At 46.4% G+C, this 22,673-nt stretch overlaps 1 protein-coding gene and 1 long non-coding RNA gene across 3 annotated transcripts in view; one reads left to right on the forward strand and one right to left on the reverse strand.

Moving 5' to 3' along the window:
- St3gal2 (ST3 beta-galactoside alpha-2,3-sialyltransferase 2) overlaps nucleotides 1-22,673 on the forward strand; it is a 51,481-nt gene that overhangs the window by 22,808 nt on the left and 6,000 nt on the right. Inside the window, exons 2-4 of one of the 2 annotated variants that reach the window (XM_071604122.1) lie at nucleotides 8,833-8,933; nucleotides 15,041-16,376; nucleotides 19,349-19,542. In XM_071604122.1, coding sequence (XP_071460223.1) covers nucleotides 16,038-16,376; nucleotides 19,349-19,542 — 533 coding nt within the window. In that variant the 5' untranslated portion in view covers nucleotides 8,833-8,933; nucleotides 15,041-16,037. The remainder of the gene's footprint in view (nucleotides 1-8,832; nucleotides 8,934-15,040; nucleotides 16,377-19,348; nucleotides 19,543-22,673) is intronic. The other variant, XM_027932984.2, reaches the window with a different exon arrangement.
- Nucleotides 11,467-17,320, reverse strand: LOC114090757 (uncharacterized). The gene is made up of 3 exons (XR_003582415.2): nucleotides 17,201-17,320; nucleotides 16,321-16,578; nucleotides 11,467-11,856 (listed from the first exon to the last, which is right to left on the reverse strand). It is a non-coding gene; the product is annotated as an uncharacterized lncRNA (long non-coding RNA).

Here is a 22,673-nt window from a genome sequence, read left to right on the forward strand (position 1 = left end):
GATGAACAGTAAAACGTCAGGCTGGACCCGCTGCAGGTGGGATGGGGACTAAAAGAGCCAGAGGGGACTTTGCATTAAGGGTTTCCATATGGCCAATATGCATTTTTCATTAGCCAGAAGAAAGATTTAAATGGTCAGGTACTATGGAATTTGCCCTCTTCAGTGAAGGCCTGCTCTGTCCACATCTGAAAGATCCAGTGGTCAGTAGCATACTTGGCTCCCATCCCTGTGTGAACTGGAATGAGGGTGGGGGTGGGAATGGGAGCGCATCAGGACTTTTGATCAGCTTTACCCCAGAGTATCATATCAGTCTGAGTCCGTCAGTGTGCTGGCCAGAGTTCTATCAATCTTGTTAGAGATGGTTTGATATTCCTTCCCCAGAGACAGACATTGGCAGGGATCCCTACTTCCCTGGTACAAATAGTTTAGTTCAATCCATCCCATCGAGATGGCACTGTAAATTTATACTCTTAAACACAACAGTTACGCATAAAAAGATAAAGTTCTAAAAACGTCATGCTCTTCCCCTCTTCCCAATCCCTGCCACAAACAGCAGTGGACAGACATCCCTGTGGATGAGAACTGGAACAGGAACACACAAGAAAGCAGGGCTGAAGCCACAGGCCTGCTGGTCTCTGAGTCTTGAAGCAGAAATTTGGGCTACAGCAATAAAGTGATTTCATATGGAGCATTGAATTGGTGCTAGCACACTGCTAGAATCCAAGGGCTAAGTAAACGAGTTGAAAAAAAAAATTGCTACTGACCCTTCCCTTGGGCTGTGATTTATTTTTTTATTTTCATACTGTTTCTTCAAATCTGGAATTCTTAGCCATTATTCCTTCAGCTATTATTATTTCTTTTGTCATTTCCTTTATTCATATTTGAAATTCCTATTAGATATATGCTAAAGGCTCACCATCTGTCTTCCATGTGTGTGCTCCGTCCTAGATGAATTTCTTAGTATTGTCTCCCAATTCCATGATTTCTTTTTTATTATTATTATTATTTATTTTTTTTTAGTTGTAGTTGGACACAATATGTTTATTTTATTTATTTTTATATTGTGCTGAAGATCGAACCCAGGGCCTCACATGTGCTAGGCAAGTGCTCTGCCGCTGAGCCACAACCCCAGCCCCAATTCCATGATTTCTTCATGTCCAATCTGAAGTAATCTACTGTTTCAAATTCTAACACCACTATTTTTTATTACTTTTGTTCTTCCTTTATTTTTTTTTTCTTTTGAGATAGAATATTGCTACGGTATCTATGTTGCTCAAGCTGGCCTCGAATTTTGGATCCCCCCCCCCCCCCTTCAGCCTTCTGAATAGCTTGGAGTAAAGAGCAGTAGAAACAGTATGGAAATCAAACAGAAAAAGTCATGTTACTAGACATAGTAAAACTGCAGAGTAAAGAGAGGATGGTAAAAACTTCCAGAGGACAGGCTCAGTTGTATGGCGCTTGCCCCCGCAAAAGAAGTCAGACACAATGGTACATGCCTGTAATCCCAGTGATTTGGGAAGCTGATGTAGGAGGATCACAAGTTCAAGGCCAGCCTTGGCAATTTAGTGAAACCCCCATCTCAAAAAGCCTGGAAGGCTGGGGATCTAGCTCAGTTGGTAGAGTGCTTGCCTTGGGTTTAATCTCCAGCCCACAAAAAAAAAGAGCAAAAGATAAAGAAAGCTTGGGGATGTAGCTCAGTGGTAAAGCACTACTGGGTTCAATCCCCAGTACCAAAAAAAAAAACAGAGAGAGCGAGAGAGCAAGAAAGAATTTCTAGATATCTTAAGACAATTTTATTGCCAAAAAATCCTTGCTGAAAGAAAAGTAAATCCATCCGGGAAGAAGCAGGTTGTTGGTGCCAGTGGTGACCACAGAAATTGTCACATTGAGCCAGGTACATGCCCTGTAGTTTTAGCTACTTGGGAGGCTGAGGCAGGAGGATCACTGGAGCCCAGGAGTATGAAAGACTGTTAAGCAAGAAAGGGATAGAAGCAGGCAGGGAGGGAGGGAGGGAGAAAGGAAAAGAAATTGACACTTTATGTTGTACATTTAATTACCTTTTGAGGCATAGCAGGATACTTTCTGCTACAAGGACAGAATAACCCATAATGACTTAAACTATAAAAAATGTTGCCAGGCTCGTGGTGGCACACGCCCGTAATCCCAGCCGCTCAGGAGGCTGAGACAAGAGGATCCCGAGTTCAAAGCCAGCCTCAGCAAAAAGTAAGGTGCTAAGCAACTCAGTGAGACCCTGACTCTAAATAAAATACAAAAAGTAGGGCTGTGGATGTGACTCAGTGGTCAAGTGCCCCTGAGTTAAATCCCCGGTACCCTCCTCAAAAAAAAAAAATGTTGAGAATGGGGGTGTAACTACACTGATAAACTTCTCAGCATGCTTGAAGTCCAAGGTTCAATCCCAGAGCCAAAAATTTAAAAAAAAAAAAAAAAAAAAAGATTAAATAGATTAACTGACCCGTGTAGAGGTAGCAGAGTTCCAGGGCTGGGACACAGTCCAGAATTGACATGAAGGACTCTGGATCTTCTCTGCCATCCTTTGTTTGTAAGATGTCTCTCCTTGTGGTTATAAGATGACCCTGGACATCACCCTTTAACACCTCAAGCAGGATGACAGGGAGATGCTAAGAGAAAGGAGGCTTCCTTTCGTGTGTCTCTTTTTCAGGAAGAATTTTTCCAAGACAGCTCTAGTTGATACCTTCTTAGGTCTGCTTGCCTTAAGTTGGATCATCTTCAAACCAGTTCCTGGCAAAAGCAAACAAACAGGCTGGCTGTGGTTGGCTTTGACTGGTCTTGCCTCATCTCCTGGGACTGGGTCTTTAGCTGCCTGAACAAGTCAGGATTTTGTTGGCACAAAAAGAGAGTGACTGCTGGTGGGCAACCAACATTGTCTGCTACAGATGGCAAAACACAAGTGAAGAGCCAGCATCTAATTGGGTTTTTAATTTAAAAAAGGAAAACTAAAATTGTTAACTACATTATCAAGGAAGAATAGGGTAAAATAAAGTAGGGAACTCCATTGTTAAATCATATCAGAATTTTGCCTTGTTCAAGGGAATGACACTATTGGAAAACTAGACTTCATTGGCAAAAATATATGTGTGCTAACAATTTAAGATAGTCACTAAAAGAAGAGCAATATCATTTCTAAACCAGGGAGAAAAAAAAAGTGGTAGGATTGGGGATAATGTGTCAATCCACTGAAAGTCAGGAAAAGAAAAGAAGCTAAAGAAATAATAGAGAAAGTAAGATAGTAACATAAGTGCAAAGCCAGAAATCTGTTGGATTCAAAAAAAGATGATGCAGTGGTGCATTCCTGTAATCCCAACTACTCTGGTGGCTGAGGCAAGAGAATTGAAAGTTGGAGACCAACCTCAGCAATTTAAGAATCTGTCTTAAAAAATGGCTGGGGATGTGGCTCAGTGTAGAGTGCTTACCTAGCCTGTGCAAGGCTTCATTGCCACCAAAACAAAAACCAAACAAACAAAATAAGTAAATAAGAAGTGATCTATCATGAAATGGGGAGGAGAGACATAGTCAGCAGGAAATGAACCCTGTGGTACTGGGGATGAGAACCAGGAGCAGTCAGTCTATCACTGAACTACATCCCCAGCCCTTTTGGCTTTTTTTAAATTTTGAGACAGGGTCTTGCTAAATTGTCTGGGCTGGACTCAAATTTGTCATCCTCCTACCTCAGCCTCCTGAGTAGCTGGGATTACAGGGATGCACCACCATGCCTGGATCTCCCTAATTCTTTATATCTGGCTTGCCTGCCAGCTATTGAGATAACTTTGTTCTTTTAGATTTCACTTCTGACTTTATATATATATATATATATATATATACTTCCACCCCCCCACAACCACATTGGGGCTCTCTCCTGAGGAAGCAGGCCTGGGACACAGCAGGTAGCTGATCTAAAGGGACCCTGCATCCCAACTCTCCCCATCCCACCTCCCTCTGCCTCAGCGCCTGGTGGTCCTCCCTTTAGAGGATACTTGTTTAGGGGCAACATTAGTCCTCTTACAGCACAGACTGATTGTTTATTTCTCCAGGACTTAACTGATGGTTAGGCAAGGTCCAATCTTTGATTTGAAGAGATGTGTTAGCTCTTACCTTCAGAAAACCAGAAGGCAGTTTTCTGGCTGCTAACTCTAGATAGCATCTGAGGTACGAGAGCTGAGCATTCAGACTGGATATCAAGGTTAGGGGTCCTGCAAGAAGACAGGGCTGGGGAAGGCACAGGCTGTCCGAGGAGTTGTAACAAGGGACTAGAAAGTGCCTGAGTCACTAGGCTAGCTAGGAGGGAGGACTCTGTGCCAGAGGCTGGTGCCAGGATGTTGCAACGCAGTGACTTCAGTTAACTAAGCATTCCAAGTGAAGCAACCAGTACACCCCGGTCAAGGACGTGCCCTTGCTGGGTTTGAGTGGCAAGTAAGGGATGGGCATTCTGTCTCTTCCTCAAAATAATGGCTTACCTCCCAGGGCACCTTCTGCCAGGACTGGGGATTGCCTCATCTAGGAGTCAGTCCAGGAGTTTGCTAGGTGGTCAGAGATGAGGGTATGGGGAACCTTTTGGTGTTTGAACCCTAGTTGGTGGGAAAATCCTGGATAGAAGGCAACAGGGAAGAAGTCCTTGTCTTGGAGTCTTCCCTTCTGCCTGGCTGACCTTGTCCAGCTGGTCCTGGGACTCCGGAGAATATTAAATGAGAGGCTATCCCCGAAAATGCCTGGAGACTCATAAAGCATCGTGGCACTTGAGTAATAATCTGTGGTTTGCTGACTTTAGAATGAGGCTTTGGGACTTACCTCAGGCCGTGTGTGAGTGGATGGGAAGAAGTGCTTCATCAGCTTGGGTTCGGCTTTTTTCCTTCCCCCCAACCCTCCAAGAGGCAAGCAGCCCCACCCCCCACCCTCAGCGCCTTATTTTGATGTTTCTTTTCTCTGCCTGCCAGGAAGGTTGTGTTCAGCTGTGCTGCTCTGAGGCCCTGCTATCCAGGGCTTCATTAGGTTAATTCGAAAGCTGGTCTCCTGGGATCTGACAGAGACTGACTCTAAAGCCACCACAGCTTCCGAAACAGCTCCTGCGGCTCTCCTTTTGGGCACCCTTTTTTCCTCAATCCAGTGCTTCTGTTTTTCCTTCCCATCACCTGCCAGCTTGTGAAGTCTCCTTAGAGCTTCCATTGTTTCCTTGAAGAGCGGGAGCCACCCAGACAGGCATCGCTGATTGGTGGAAGTCTGGGGGAGGAGGAGAGAGAGCCCCATCCACTCCTCAAGGCCCCAGCTGCCCCTGACCTTTACCCTGGCTGCCATTTCCTCTGATCAGCCTCAGCAGCTCCAGATTAACCAGCCCTTCAGGGGAATATTGTTATGTGAGCTCCCCAAATTTGCCAAATCCGTGAGCATAAACTTCTTATGAGGTCCTGGGTCCATCCCTAGCACACCACTAATAATAATAATAATAATAATAATAATAATAATAATAATAATAATAATAATAAAATAATAGAAAGGGGAAGAGAAACCTTTTTATGTTTGTTTTGAGACGGGGTCTTAACAATGTTCAGCCCAAAATTGGCTTTGAATCCTTGGGCTCAAGGGATCCCCCTGCCTCAGCCTCCCAGTAGCTGAGACTGAAGGTGTGTGACCACCATGCCCAGCTTAGAAGATGGATCGATCTCTCTCTCTCTCTCTCTCCTAAATTGCCACCTACTAAATTTCCCTGGTTTTCTCCTTTCTCTCTTAGGGGACTATTTCACATCTGATCTCTGTAAATCTTCAACTCCAACAATAAAAATAAACCTTCCTTGTTATCTAAGCTTCTCTGATCTACTTTGCTTCCCATTCCTAGGGTAGTCCCTCCACAGATAAGTCCATCCTAGTCCCCTCTTGCTTCGCAAAGACTTTACTCCTCAATTAGCCTTCTTCCTGCATCATGAACTTTTTTGCTCATTCATTCTCATACATTCAGTAATTCCTCCCATCTCAAACTCTGATTCTAAGTGCTTATATCATATATACATACATATATATACACACACACACATATATATATTTATTTATTTATTTTATCTGTTGATGAACCTTTATTTAATTTATTTATATGTGGTGCTGAGAATCATACCCAGTATCTCACACATACTAGTCAAGTTCTTTACCACTGAGCTACAACCCCAGCCCTCCTTTTATTTTTATTTTTTAATTTGAAAAAAAAAAATTAGTTGTAGTTGGACACAATATCTTTATTTTATTTATTTATTTTTATGTGGTGCTGAGGATTGAACCCAGCGCCTCATACGTGCTGGCAAGTGCTCTACCGTTGAGCCAGAACCCCAGCCCCTCCTTTTATTTTTTTTATAACACCTTTATTGGTATATAATTCATATCCCATACAGTTTACTCATTTGAAGTGTGTACTAGTCAGCTGGGAATGTAGCTCAGTGGTAGGATGCTTGTGTAGCATGTGCAAGGCCCTGGGTTCAGTCCACAATAACACACACACACGTGCACAAATGAAGTGTCCAAGTCTGTTCACTTGAGTGTATAACCATCATCACAAGTTTAGATATTTTATCACCTCAAAAGGAAACTCTAACTCACTAGCAGTCATTTCCTATCCTCCCTCCCAGTCCTAGCCCTTGGAAACCAATAATCTACTTTCTGACTCTATGGATAGTCTATTCTGGACATTTCATAGAAATCATTCAATATAGGGTCTTCTCTGACTGACTTCTTTCACTTAGCACAATGTTTTCAAGGTTCATCTATGATGTGGAATGTATCAGAGGGCTGGGGCTGGGGCTCAGTGGTAGTGCACTTGCCTATCTCACACTTGGCGTGTGTGAGGTAATGGGTTCGATTCTCAGCACCACATATAAATAAATAAAATAAAGGTCTATCAACAACTTAAAAAAAGAATACATTCCTTTTTTTGAGATGAATTCCATTGTAGGGACAGACCACATTTTGTTGCTTCATTTATCAGTTAATAGAACCTTTGATTGTTCCTGCTCTGGAGCTATTATGGATAAGGCTCTAAATCACTTGTCTAGGTTTTTATGTGGACACATGCTTTCATTTCATATGAGTGTATACCTCGGAGTGGAATCACTGAGTCATATGATAACTCTGCAGTTAACGTTTTGAGGAACTGCCAGGCTGTTTTTCAAAGCAACCACACCATTTCAGCATTCCCATTAGCAACATATAAGGGTTATGATTTCTCCACATCCTCACTAATATTTGTTATTATCTGTCTTTTTTTAGTACATCCTGGTAGGTGGGAAGTACTATCTGATTGAGGTTTTGATTTGATTTTTGAGGACTAATGAATGACCTAGAGCATCTTTTCATGTTCTTAAAGACATTTCATCCCCACTCTCCCCCAGCCACTCTCATGGGCCACCAGGTGCTATCCTGGGCTGCCTCCTCTCATCTACCTCAGGCTCTCCAGACATTATTTATTCCAGTTGTGTAGCTTAAAAAAATGAACTCTGAGGGCCAGTTGCAATGGCACACCCATAATCCCAGTGGTTTGAGAGGCAGAGGCAGGAGGATCATGAGTTCAAAGCCAGCTCAGCAATTCAGCGAGGGCACTAAGCAACTCAGTGACTCTGTCTCTAATAAAATACAAAATAGGACTCAGTGGTTGAGTGCCCCTGAGTTCAATGCCCAGTATCTCCCCCTGAAAAAAATGAACTATTTTTTACAACTCTGGGTTGTAGCTCAGTGGTTGAGCACTTGCCTCGAATGCATGAGGCACTGGATTCCATCTTCAGCACCACATTAAAAATAAATAAATAACATAAAAATATTGTGTCCATCTACAACTAAAAAAATTATATATATATATATATATATATATATATATATATATATATATATTTATTTATTTATTTATATATACACACACACACACACACATATAATGACCTCTCCCTGGGCATGGTACAAACCTGTAGTCCCAGGGGACTCAGGAGGCTGTGGCAGGAGGATCACAAATTCAAGGCTAGCCTCAGTGACATCGTGAGACCTTCAGCAACTTTAGATCCTAAGAAACCTATCTCAAAATTTAAAAATAAATAAATAAATAAAAAGGTCTGGGGATGTAGCTTAGTGGTGAAGTATCCCTGGGTTCAATCCTTAGTAGCAAAAAAAGAAAAGAAAAGAAAACTTCTCAAATGTATTCCTCCAGCTCTGACCTCACCCAGGAGCTTCAGATGTATGTGTTCAACTGCTTGTTACGCATGGGCATCTAAAAAGCATCTTAAATGTAACCTGTCACAGATAGAATTCTTATTTTTTAACCACCCAAGCCCATCAACTTCCTATCTTCTTTGTGAATGGCACTCCATCCACCATGTTGCTCAGGCCACAGCCACCGTATCTCCCTGGTTCCTTCTTTCTCTCCCACCCCCGACCTTCCAAACCCCTTTCTCACCCATATCAGGTTAAGTCCTTCAGGAAATACTCAGCCTCTTCTCACCACCTCCACAGCCTGCAGTTTAGCACAGTTCTTGTCTGGTCTCCTTACTAGTCTCACACAGCAGCGGAGTTGTCCTTTAATAAAGCATGTTTTAACCACAACAACAAATTAGGGGCTGGGGTGTAGCTCAGGGGTAGGGGCCCTGGGGCTGAACTCCAGCATCAGGAAAAAAAAAAAAAAAAAAGAAAACATACTGAATTTTGTGCTTCTTGAAGTTTCTCTCTCTCTCTCTCTCTTTTATTTTATTTATTTATTTTTTTGGTACCAGGGATTGAACCAAGGGACACTTACCACTGAACCATATCCCCAGCCCTTTTTTATATTTTATTTAGAGACAGGGTTTGCTGAGGTGCTTAAGTCCTCCCTAACTGCTGAGGCTGGCTTTGAACTCATACTCCTCTTGCCTCAGCTTCTGGAGCCACTGGGATTACAGGTATGTGCCACCACACCCTGCCCTAGCCTTTTTAAAGTTTATTTGAGAGAGGGTCTGGCAGAATTGCTGAAGTTGGCTTCAAACTTCAGTCTTCCTGCCTCAGCCTCCCAAGTTGCTGATTATAGTAGGAATCCACTGTTGAGAGAGAGAGAGGTGTAAATGGTGTCTTGCTTGGCTTTGCATGTTTTGAACTTTTCGTGGACTCATGCAGTGGGCAGTCATCCACGATTTACTCTTTTTGCTCAGCACAGTAGTTATTCCTCCCTGTTGATGTTTGCAACTGGATTTCAGTCATTTTTTTTATGGTACAGCAGGAACATATCACAGTTTATCCCTTCTATTTTGAGGGCATTTGGGTTGTTTGTAGTTTTCTGATACACAGTACTGTTGAAAGCATTCTGATGCATGTCTCTTGGTGCACCTGTTCTTCTGTACCTAGTAGAAATACTAGAGAAAAACACCCACCAGAATGCCTAAAATTAAAGATTGAAACTATCAAGGCTATGGAACAAATGGAACTGTCATGCATAACTGGTGGGAATGTAAAATGCTACAACCACTTTGGAAAACTACTTGATAATTTCTAGCAAAGTTAAACATACACCCACCCTATGACTCAGCAATTCCACTCCCAGATATTTATCCAAGAGAAATGAGTATGTCCATAAAAAAAAAAGATAAAAACTTGTAAAAGAAGTTCAGTTTTGTTAATAATAGCCAAAAACTAAAAATAACTCAATGTCCAAACATGGAAAAGAAGAAACTACTGGTACATACAACAGCATGAATGAATCTCTGGAACATTACACTGAGCAGAAGGACAAGTGCAAATGAATATATAATGAATGTGTGTTTATGTGAAGTTCAAGAGCAGGTACAGTTCACCTCTGGTGACAGAATTCAGAACAGTGGTAGAGCATCAGCTGTTGACTGGTAAAGGGACAAAGAGAACTTCTGGGATGCTGGAAATGTTCTATATTCTAACACTTTTTTTTTTTTTTTGTCTCCATGCTGGGGATTAAACCCAGAGCCTCCAGCATGCTAATCAAGTGCTCCCGTAACTGAGCTGCACCCCTAGCACAGTGCAGCTCACATAGGTAAAAGTTCATGAAGCTTTACATTGGACAGCTTCTGTGTTTTAGTATATATGAATTAGTCCTCAAAAAGACAATTAAAAAAACAGGCATAGGGGCTGGGGATGTGGCTCAAGCAGTAGCGCGCTCGCCTGGCATGCGTGCAGCCCGGGTTCGACCCTCAGCATCACATACAAACAAAGATGTTGTGTCCGCCGAAAACTAAAAAATAAATATTAAAAAAAATCTCTCTCACACAATCTCTTAAAAAAAAAAAAAAAAAAACAGGTGCAGTGTCGAATATTGGTAATCCCAGTGGTTTGGGAGGCTGAGGCAGGAGGATCGTGTGTTCAAAGCCAGGCTCAGCAACTCAGTGAGATCCTGTCTCTAAATAAAATACAAAACAGGGCTGGGGATGTGGCTCAGTGGCTGGGTACCCCTGAGTTCAATCCCCAGTACTGAAAAAACAAAAATAAGAACATATGAGTGAGCCTTCCAGCAACCAGGTGGCCCAAGAGTACTGCCTCTCTCCACTGGCAGCAGAGATGGAGACCAGGGACTGATGCCAAAGTGTACATCCTCCCCCCAATTTCTTTATACTGGGGTGTTCATGGGCTTATGAATGATCAGAGAAGCTGAGAAGGGGAGAGATCACAATTAGGCCCTGGGCCACCTAAGGGACGTCAGAGTTCACAGGTGGAAATGAGACAGGTGAAGGCCAGCATGAGTGATTTCTGGGGTTGTTAGTGCCCATCCAGAGGCCTATGATGTTTTTTGCTCCTCCCAGTGCCTCCTTTTACCCTCAACATAAGTTGAGCAGTTTAAGCTCCTGGTAACCGTCTGAATGTGAAGTTCTCAAAACAAGGGCTTTTGCCAGCGGCTCCATTCATTCCTTTGCTCTTCCCAGGTATGTCGTTGAACTAGGGATTTTCCTTTTCCCAACAGAGCAGGTTACTTCAGGTGCCCCCTGGGTTGATTTAGAATCCCCGGGAGTTGGGGCGTGGTCCTATCTGAGCTCTTTCCTTGGGAAGCCTCCTGTGCAGGTTTTTGCCCAGCCCCGAAGCCCCCACCTTCGGTGTCACAGTGGGGCTACCCATCCACAAATGGGTCTCCCTATCTGTCACTTGTCCAGTCTGCAAACTCACTGCCTCCATGACCACCTGCTCCATGAATGACTCTTCTCAGGTCACAGGGAGCTAGGAGGGGGACCCGCTAAAGCCAAGTTCTTTTTCTTAGATATTGGGCATGGAAATGGGAAAAGGGAGAACTGAAAGAGACAGTGACCCGGTTTCCTGTTTACAGGATGTCTAGCCACAGGCTGTGTTGTGAGCTAGCTATGCCATTAACATAGACCAACATGTTCGTGTCTTCCCACAATGTCAGAATTTATTGAATAACAATAAATTCACAAGCTATACCACTTGCAGCAGTGGTGATTCATGGAATATTTGTAGGTCATCTGATAGAGATAAGTCAGGCAATCACAAGTTCTTTTATTCCATTCCAGTCTTAATTTCTAGTATCTATAACACATCATACTTTCTCTCTCTCTCTCTCTCTCTCTCTCTCTCTCTCTCACACACACACACACACACACACACACAAAGAATGAGAAAGGGTTAAGGTGGCCACAGGGTTACAGGATGCTATGCCAAAAGCTCAGGTGAGAGTGATAAGAATGCAGAGCCAAAGAACCACGTTGTAGATGGTCAGATAAGGGTTTTCTGCAGTTATCAAGGCAGAGCTGGACAGATGGCAGTTTCAGTTTCAGAGTATCAGCTTGAAGTGTCAGCTCAAGGTGTTAGCTTGGAGTGGGCCCTGTGTAGTGACCATGGGCAGGAGAAACCATGCTGTGCCAAAACATAAAGGGACAGGAAATTAGAGGTGCATCACTGTGGCATTCTTCCCTGGCAAGGCTTGTGATGAGTGACCAGGTGAGAGGTCAGGGTGCTGCCATATCCAAGTACTTAGGTATTTTTTTTTTTTTTTGGAGGGGTAGTTCCTGGGATTGAACTCAGGGGCACTTGACCACTGAGCCACATTCGCAGCCCTATTTTATTTGTTTATTTATTTATTTAAATATTTATTTTTTTAGTTTTAGGTGGACACAATATCTTTATTTTATTTTTATGTGGTGCTGAGAATCGAACCCAGTGCCTCACGCATGCCAGGCAAGCGCGCTACTACTTGAGCCATATCCCCAGCCTCCCCAGCCCTATTTTATATTTTATTAGAGACAGGGTCTCACTGGGTTGCTTAGCACCTTGCTGTTGCTGAGGCTGGCTTTGAACTTACAGCCCTCCTCCCTCAGCCTCCCAAACTGCTGGGATTACAGGCATATACCACTGTGCCCGGCAATTACTTAGTTTTGGTGTATACAAGTTATCAGTTTGTGCTTTATAGTTGTGCCACGCAGGTAGTGGTTGTTTACCTCTACAAACAAGGTGTAGATTCAGTCTACCTTAGCACTTACTCTCAAAATGGAGTAGCTCATGGCAAACTACTACTTTACAACATGGACTAACTCAGTGTTAGGCAGTTTGAAAATTCAGAGCAGGGCCCAACCTGTTCTCCACATAATCTGCTAAATGAGTTCAGTGGAGGAACTTTGGAAAAGGCACATTTGAACCAGTACTGCTGTTGCCAAAAGCTTGGTCCTTGTCCCTGATGCCAATCTAATAACAAGGACATGGTTTTGAGAAAAAGGAAAAAGAAGGTTTATTGCTTTGTTAGCAAAGGAGAAACTGGGGCCTTTTGACCCAGAGGCTGTGATTCTGCCCATCAGCAGGAACAGGGGCCTTTTAAAGAGGAGACTCAAAGGGTACATTCCTGTGTTCTCTGTTGGAGTTGTAATTACTTGTAAATTTGGGAGTTGGTCATTTCTGAGATCTTCTAGTACCAACTCCAAAGTCTGGATTATTTCATTCCTATGGTGGGTGTATACTCAGGGGCAGATAAATCTGCCTGAAGTGGGAAAGAAAGGTAATTCTGTTTTCCCTGAGATTAAGAGGGAGAGAGATTAAGGAGGAGCAGAGAGAGAGAGGAAGAGAAAAAAAATGTCCATTTAAAAAATAAGTTGCAAGCGAGGTGGCACACGCCTGTAATACCAGCGGCTCGGGAGGCTAAGGCAGGAGGATCTCGAGTTCAAAGCCAACCTCAGCAAAAGCAAGGCACTAAGCAACTCAGTAAGACCCTGTGTCTAAATAAAATACAAAATAGAGCTGGGGATATAGCTCAGTGGTCGAGTGCCCCTGAGTTCAATCCCCGGTACGTACTAACTAACTAACTAACTAACTAACTAAATAAATAAATAAATAAATAAAAAAAAAGTTGCAGTGGCAGAGCAGCAAGGGCTACATTTATAAAGTGGACCACGGTTACACTATTGAGTGTCTCTGTGGATTCAAGCCAGGAGGCCTGGGTGAGGCATATGGGTAAAGCTTCACTCTTAACCCTGGGAAGCCAGTCTCTGTGTCTCTCCTTCCCTGTTGTCCCTGTGGAGCTCAAGAAACTCATGAGCTCCTTTCTTTCTTTCTTCTTCTTTTTTTTAAAATATTTTTTTAGTTGTAGTTGGACACAATACCTTTATTTTATTCATTTTTATGTGGTGCTGAGGATCGAACCCAGCACCTTGCATGAGCTCTACCGCTGAGCCACAACCCTGGCCCTCCATGAGCTCCTTTCTGTGCCCTGGTTTCAGCCTAGGCTTTGGAATCAGACAGGGGCTCAAAGCTCACTCCCATTCATGAGGTCACGACATTAAGCATTCTCCTTTACTTCTGTGAGCATTATTTTCCCACCCAGAGTAATATCCTCCCTCTCTATTGCAATAGGCTGGTTCCGTTCCCTGATGGCTTTGTGGTTTGGCTTGGACCCAGAAATTTGAGCTACCATGAGGGCAGCTAGATTTCTCTTAAACATGGAACCTAAGACATCTTCTCTACAGCAGCCAGAGCAGCCAGAGGACCCTGGAAGGGCAGGCTGGAGCTTTCAACAAGGGTAGGGCTGTCAGAAGTAGCACTGGCCAGATTTGGAGAGGAGATGGTTTAAGAGATTCCCATGCCACGGACTCAAGCTCCTTTCCTGAGGGCCAGAATCCACACTACTCTACACTTGGCCTCTGCCCATTTTTGTGTGCCAGGACAGCATGGGCCTCAGACTTTCAGCTCTACCAGAGACCCTGGCGCTCTTTTCACCTATAATACACAGCTAAAGGCAGGTGTCCAGAGGGAGGCTGGTCAGTGGGGGTCTTGTGCCCAGCAACTCCATTTCCTGATGCAGTCACATTCTCCCCTCATACCAGAGCAGGAAGGATTGTTCCATTACCCACACCAAGAGAGGAGAGGGGCAAGTTGAATGGTCTGGGCCCAGTCCTTCCTTCTTGCTGGAGGGCTTTCCCTGGGCATTGAGAGGGCCCTGGGTGATCTGGGTCCGAGAGTTAGCATTCGAAGACCCTGGGATCTTCTCTGGATTGTTTTCTCTAAGTTTTACCTGAAAGTAACTATGCAAAGCTGGACTAGGGGCTGGGCACTATGGCGCACGCCTGTAATCCCAGTGACTGGGGAGGCTCTGGCAGGAGGATCACAAATTCAAGGCCAGTCTGGGCAATTTAGTGAGACCCTGTTTCAAAATAATATATATATGGTATGGGCTAGGGATGTGGCAGAGTGCCTGAGTCTGAGCCCCAGTACAGGGGAAAAAACTAAATGAAGCTAGACTAAAGGCTTTCTAAACCTACTAATTCCAGTAACTTGCCATGTGACTCTAGGGAAATCAAGTTAACTGCTCCTTGTTTACCTTCTGGCTAATAAGTGAAGTTTCTGGCTAATCTAGTCCCCTGAGGGGGAGATATGCAGAGCTATGCTATCTGTGGATGGTTAGGGAGGAGAGCCCTTTCTTTTGTCTACCCTTTGGTTAAGTGGGTGTCTCCTCTGCTGCTAGCTTTGTCCCCTCTGGAACTTGGGGGTGGAGTTGGGGAAGAGCCTGTGTGTGTGCAATTTATCTGCACATTCTTTTTCCTCTCTGCAATTTCAGGGTCATGCTGCGGCAGCCTGGCGCCTGACAAGTGTGGGGGGGAACCTGCCCGGGGATTACTGCTACTGTGAACTAACAGCAGGACAGCCTGGCCTCAGGAGAGCAGGGATGGACAGAGCAGCCACCGAGCCCAGGCCAGCAGCTCCAGGAAGGAGGCCTGGACCCTGGTGGGGAGCTCTGCGCACACTCTGCTGACCTGGACGGCTTGGATGCAGCACCCCACTGAGCAGCAACTGTTACCAGCCCCAGAGGACTCCATAGCAAGAATAGGTGCTTGGTGACCCCTGTGCAACTGCAGTTGGAGCTGTGACTACTAAGAAAAGGGACCAGCACCTCGGATGGGAAGCAGTTGGGGACTAATTCGAGGAGAATCTTGGTCTTTGCAGCAATTTCCTGACACCACCCAGGGAGCTTCCTGCTTTTCTTCTTTCAGGGCTGGGATCCGGTCCCTGCCCCTGGCAGAAGGGTTAAACGGGAGTGCCAGCCAAGGTGGGGAGGACTCTTGCATGGAATGCAGGCCCCCTGAAGCTTGTGTCCTCTCTGTTTTAATCAGAGTTCCAGGGCTTCCCCGCTGCAGGGGACGAGGGGCTGCCTCGGTGTCTGCTCATGAGCCACAAAGACCCCGACTGCTCCAAACTGGACCTTTTCAAGCCGCCAAAGAGGGGGGCCCCCAGAGCTGGCAGCCAGCAATCCCAAGGGACTAGAGGGCTGGGATGGACTGACCTCCTCCTCTCTGGGGCAGCAGGAGAGGCAGAGCCTTTGTGGCCCAGCTAGTGACAGAGATAACCAATGAAGCCCTAAGCTGGGACCCAAGTGGCTCAGGGACAGGGGAGCCACTCCTTACATTGAGGGAGGGTGTGGCGAGGATCCCCTGCCATATCACATGCCCCTATGCCCTTTGCACTTGCTGCCGGAATAGACAGGCTGCACCGTGGCTGGCCCCTCAGTGGGCTGGGAAAGAAGTGGCCACGGTGACAGCTGCCTGCCTGCTAGCACCATGAAGTGCTCTCTGCGGGTGTGGTTCCTCTCTGTGGCCTTCCTGCTGGTGTTCATCATGTCCCTGCTCTTCACCTACTCGCACCATAGCATGGCCACCTTGCCCTACCTGGATTCGGGGGCCCTGGGTGGGACACACCGGGTGAAGCTGGTGCCCGGCTACGCTGGCCTACAGCGCCTCAGCAAGGAGGGGCTCTCAGGCAAGAGCTGTGCCTGCCGCCGCTGCATGGGTGATACAGGCGCCTCCGATTGGTTCGACAGCCACTTTGACAGCAACATCTCACCTGTCTGGACCAGAGAGAACATGGATCTTCCCCCGGATGTCCAAAGGTGGTGGATGGTGAGAGCTCTGGCCCCTTCTGCCTCCCCTTTGCTGCCCTCTCGCCCAGGGCTCATCCTCCCTGTTTTGGAGTCACCCTTAGGATCCCCCTCTTGGTTTGGGGCTTCTTCTGGCCTCCCGTGCCTTGACAAAGTGGGAGGCCCATTTGACCGGAGCCATATACGAGGATTGCAGATAACTGAAGGGCAGATCAATATTTCACCTGGAAGGAGAGAGAGCTAGTATTTTTGATGCCTGTTGAAGCCCAGCATAGACTAGAAATGGTTATTGGTCCAGGAAAGTTGCACAGACAGGAGGATCAGCCCATGTGAGATGGTGGGGACAAATGGAAGACGTGAAGATAGGGGAGTCTGTCCATTGTGCAAGAGGCAGCCACCCCTCAGCCCCAGTGAGTGTTGCCTAGCCAGGGTGTGGCTTGTGCTGCTGCATCTTCCAGAACTCTTATGAGACCCACACATCCAGATTTTTTTTTTTAAGCACTGGGCCTCAGGCATGCTAGAAAGTCACTCTATCATTGACCTACATCCCTAGCCCTTTAAAAATATTCTTTTATTTTGAGACAGGGTCTCACTCAGTTGACCAGGCTGGAACTTGGAATCCTCCTGCTTCAGCCTCCAGAGTAGCTGGCATTATAGGCCTGTGTCCCCCTTATCGGCTACTCTTGGTTCTTTACAATTGCTGGAAAAAGACTTTTGTCTGGGCTCACCTAGAAAGCATTGTAAATTACCCTCAGGGGCTGAGGAAAGTCAAGAGGAGGGATGAGGGACCTGTGCAGCAGGACCCTCCTGCCCTTTTAGATCCTGCCCCCTTTTTGCTTCTCTCACCGCCTTCTGCCTTGCTCCCGTTATCTCTGGAGCAATGCCTCCCAGGCTTCGCGGGGCCATCTGGGTGCTGCCTGTGCCAAGGGTGGAATGGTATCTTTGGGCTCACAGGCTTCCTGCACACCCAACAGGAGGCCTCAAGAGCCCCCGGTTTCCCCAGTTGGCAAATGGTAGCAGATGCCCACCCTTTCTCTCACATTCAGGGAAGATGTGAGGATGAGCTTGTGTGACCAGCTTATCAGAGCAACTCCCCAGACTTCTGGCCCAGACTCTCAGAGTGCCCCAGGATTGGGGTCTGAGAGCAAGGGTGCCTAGGAACCCCGTAGGCCCTTCCATGGCATCCTGGAGCCCTTCCTGTCTATTAGTCATACTCACAGCCTTCATTTAATGGAAAATAAAGATTCAGGGAATGCATGGTGCCCAAGACCATACTCTCTCAGTAGTGGTCATATAGAGCCAAATCAGTATTCTAGACAAGGGTGGAATGCCAGGGGACAGCACAGGCCTCCTGCCCACAGGGATAGAATTCAGTGACTGTTTAAGCAGCAAGTGTGTTCCTCAATTGAGAGGCTTCTCTGTTCCCCTCTTTTGCCACAGAGTTGGGAATTCTTGTCTGAGGACCAGGATACCTTTCCAGAAAGATCTCTGGTTTTCTGAGCAGCTCCTGCTTATCCACAAACCCCATAGGTTATGGTCCATTCCACGGTCTCCCCCACCCCCAACCCCTCCTGCAGTGCCAGGGATGGAACCCAGGGGCTCACAAATGCTAGGCAAGTGCTCTTTCACTGACCTGAGTCTCAATGGGCTGATTGGGAAGGATTCCTGAAGGAATTTACTCTGCCTTGTACCCTCAGTCCACAGCATTTTAAAGCCCCAGTTTTAGCATTATCAGTTGGTGGCCATGCCATGGGCCAGGTCTAGCCCACTAAGTATTATTCCAGTATTTACATTTACATAGTTACCAATATTTAGAAATCAGATTATTTCACATGAAACCTATATTTTTTGCTTCTCTTGAAAAATTGGGGAATTTGGCCCCATTGGGCTTATAAATCCATGTGTTAAGAATTGGTTTGGGGCTGAGGATGTGCTCAAGTGGTAACGCGCTCGCCTGGCATGCGCGGGGGCGCTGGTTTCGATCCTCAGCACCACATAAAAATAAAATAAAGATGTTGTGTCCACCAAAAACTGAAAAATAAATATTAAAAAAAATATCTCTTTCTCCTCTCTCTCTTAAAAAAAAAAGAATTGGTTGAATTTTTTTTTTTTTTTTTGAGGTACTGGGATTGAATTCAGAGGCACTCTACCACTAAGCTACATCTCCAACCCTTTTAAAAAATTTTAATTTTTTAAAATATTTTTTATAAATTGTTGATGAATTTTAAAATTTTATTTATTTGTATGTGGTGCTGAGAATCGAACCTAGTGCCTCACACATGCTAGGCAAGCGCTCTACCACTAAGCCACAATCCCAGCCCTTAAAATTTTTACTTTGAAACATGGTCTTTCTAAGTTACAGAGGCTGGTCTTGAACTTGTGATCTTCCCAGTCACTGGGATTACAGACATGTACCACTGTGCTGGACTGAATTTGCTCTTTCTGATGGGGCATATGGTCTGTGGACCCCACCTGTTGCTTCACTCTCGTGTGACACCTTTCTGGCCCAGAAAGCACTAGACTGCTGTCCTGCCTTATTTTACAATCTTTATCTATCAATAGCTTGGATTCCAGCTTGTAGTTGGGGGCGACTGAGGGTGAGGTGAGGGAATGGCTTTAGGTATCCCATGAATGTGACCCTGGATGGGGCATCTATAACCCCAGCCATCAGGCTGAGTCTCAGGAGTTCCCAAGGTGGGCCGATTGGGAAGGACTCCTGAAGGAAGTTGCTCTGCCTTGTGACTGCAGGTCCCCCAGGAGCACGGTGAATAGCAGCTTGATCCTCCAGTCCTCTATGGCATGTCAGAGAAACCCAATGATTGTCAGGGCACTGGTTTCTGAACAGGAGGCCCACTGGAACCAGGACTTTGCTGCTTTTGAGAAATGGAGGGGTCCTCCCGGGCAAGGAGGTCTATGTGGCTCCAACTCAAAGGGAGGGCTCAGAGGGGTGGCCAGAGGCCCTCCCTCCATTTAGCCCTCCCTCCCCACCCACAGATGTTGCAGCCCCAGTTCAAGTCGCACAACACCAATGAGGTACTGGAGAAGCTGTTCCAGATTGTGCCAGGCGAGAACCCCTACCGCTTCCGGGACCCCCACCAGTGCAGGCGCTGTGCTGTGGTGGGGAACTCTGGCAACTTGAGGGGCTCTGGCTACGGGCAGGACGTGGATGGGCACAATTTCATCATGAGGTGAGCCCCCGTGGAACCGAGGGTGGGTGAGGACAAGCCTCCAGGAAGGGGTCCCTGCCTCCTTGGCCTTATCTGGCAGGGGATGAGTTGCCTGGGTGCTAAGGGATGCTGACACCTATAGGCTTCCAGGACAGGCTTGGGTTGTGTCCCTTGTCCGTTTAGGGTGGGTGGGAGGTTGCATTCCAAATCTCACTTTGCTAGAGGACCACATTCACTTTCCAATTCCTCTGAAAAGGGCTGAAGCTAGACCCCTGGCTGGTGTTTGGTGGAAACTCATCAGAAGTCCTTATTACTCACCTGGTCCCCTCAGCATAAGCCAGAAGTGAGCTCCCCAAGGCAAACTTGCATCTTGCTTTATAGCAACAGGTGATTCTTTCTAGCAGACTAACTGAAGACAGATGTCGTAGGCAGAAAAAGCTGTCTCGATGACTGCCTGTTCTCTTCATCCTCATAAGACTTCCAGAGACATCTCTGCCTAGCCCTGAGGAAGGGAGAAGAGTAGAGAGAGTGTTCAGTGAAGACAGACACAGCATGATGAAGGGTGTGTCAGGGAACACAGGGTGGACTCAGGTTCCAGCATGGGCTGCTCTCAGCTCTTAACCCATCTCTTCTGCCTTCCTCCCTTGGCTTGGCTAGGGATAGGATATGCCACACGGGGATCCTTCCACCCCTGTCCTTGGTATTGCCTGGTTTTTACCAAATATCTCAGGATGAGCATTACAAAAAGGCCAGATTTCCCAGGAGGCAGAAGGAAGGGCTTTGTCTTCGACACTGTTGCTGTCTCCATAGCAACACCAGGCAGCAATATGTCTCTGAGACTTTCCACATTCTTTGCAAGACCTTCCTCCTATTGAGAAATGGTGATGGGCCGGGGAGAGAGAAGGGTGCTTTACCCCACCCAGCACCCCAGAACCACCTCAGTTTACCTCATCCCCTAATTACCGGCACCTCAAATAGGAGGGAGGTGAGATGGAAGCCAGGGAGGGACCTCTCTCTCTTCACCCAGAAACAATGGGTTGAAATTAGAAAATGAGGTGCTGTTGCAGTGCGGCCATCAAGCACTTGGGAAGCCCAGAGAAATGCTCTCAGATGCCTGAGCACCTGCCTTCCCAGCCACCTGTAACAAGTGGGAGCTTTGATGAGACACCTCAGGATAATTGATGAGCTCCAGGGTTGAAATCCTGCAAAACCAAAAGTCTTGGCCACTTATGACATGTAGGTGACACCTAGTCAGGCCAGGCTGAGACAAATCCACCAGTACTCCTTCTCAGGAGGCATGCTCAAGATATGTTTTGGATCAAACCCCAGACTTTCCTTCTGGAAGGGATGATCAGATGGTAATTGACTATCTGCTGATCTGTATGAGGAACCAGATAGCAGTGGAGGCCCATCTTGATTTAGAACCAACAGGGAGGCCCCTCATCTTAGAACCAGTGTGAGACTCTACTGGGAGAGCCAAACTGAGTTACATTGACATGATGGCTCTACTCTCCTGTCTCCCTACCAGCTGCCTCCTCCAGGAGGATAAGTCCTCCAAGCCCTGCTGACAACTCAAAATAGAATTGAGCTATTCCCATCTCGGATGGCCAGCAGCTACATCCACAACTCCTAGTGCAGCTCCCGGTAGATAGAAGGCATGCTGTGAATATATGAAGGAAAAGGAGTAGGCAACCAGACACCGGACCGTAAATAAGAGTGTCCATCCACCCTGCCTGTGTTCCATCCCAAAGCATTTTTGGCTGCTGGAGATAGCCACGGACAGATAAAAGTTTCTGGAATGCTTTGCCCCCAAATCCCAGAGAGCCAGCTCATCCTATGGCCCCTTTCCAGGGGTTGGCTTCTCCAAAATGAATCAGAACCTCAAAACAACATCTTGACTCCAGAAGACTGCCACGTTCTTTCCTTTTCCCTCAGAGGCTAGAAATATCTTTGGGGCTTCTTGCTTCATTTGTTCCCAGCTTTGTGGGCTGGTGCTTGGACAGAGCATAGAGGAGAGTAGGGCGAGAGCAGGCTCTGCAGCAGGCCTGCCTGCAGGGGTGGTAGGTGGGTGGCCTCACTGCCAGGTCTAGGAGGGACTTCTCAAAAGCTCTAGCTGCCAGCACATGGAGAAGGCAAAAGCAGGTCTTCAGAAGCCAGGCCTGAGGCAACCTCAGCCCCTTGATCAGCAGGGTCTGCTTGGCCTCTTGTGAAATGAAGTTTGCTTCTTAGGTTCTCACAAGTATGAGACCCCTTGCTCCTGCTCAGCCAGTGTCCCCAACCCACATTTTTCCACTTCCTGCTTGCCCCTTTGCATCCTTCAGGCAACCGAGAGATGGTTCGTTACCTACTTTGATACCATCCCCTGTTAAGGCTTCTCTCCAACATACTTTGTTCTCCACAGGGTCCAGGATGACTTGGCAGAAGGCAGACAGCAGACACAGACTAGCTATGGTGACCACAGGACATCAGTGCCTGTGTGTATAACTGTAGCAGCCCCAAACCTGTTAAGCATTACTCATGAGAGGGAAAAGATAATTCTGGGCTTCTCTAGGAGACAGTAGCTCTGAACCCTAAAGACTAGGAGACCAGAGGGAGACAGCCAGGAGACAGAGGGAGTTTCTCTGAAGACATGGGTCTGGGGCATGGGGGCAGGATCTAGATCTCTGTTCTGGGCATAGGGCACAATAGGTTCTATAGAGAAGATTCCAGAAGTCTGCTTGAACCCAGACTAGAATTAGGATGGTTCAGAACAAAGACTGCTAGAAGTGGTAGTGCACTCCTGTAATCTCAGGCTGATGCAGGAGGATTCAAATTCAAGGTCAGTCTTGTAATTTAGCAAGACCCTGACTCAAAAATTAAAAAAAAAAAAAAACAAGGGCTGAGGATGTAGCTCAATGGTAGAGCACTTTGGGGTACAATGATCAGAATGGAAGAAAAACAAAAAGAGAGACTCATTATCCAGACTTTATGGCCTCCCATTCCAAGGCACCTTCTGGTCCCTGAAGGGAAGGAAAAGAGAAACAGAAGGTAGAGATGATTGGCAGGGGTGGAGCATTCTGGACAGCACAACCCTTGTCTCAGCTCTACCAGGTGAGGGGCAGGAGGAAGACAGTGTGGACACCCCTACAGCCCAGAAAATCTGCACCCAGCTT

This window comes from Marmota flaviventris, chromosome 18, assembly GCF_047511675.1.
Source record: "Marmota flaviventris isolate mMarFla1 chromosome 18, mMarFla1.hap1, whole genome shotgun sequence".
Classification (NCBI taxonomy): Eukaryota; Metazoa; Chordata; class Mammalia; order Rodentia; family Sciuridae; genus Marmota; species Marmota flaviventris.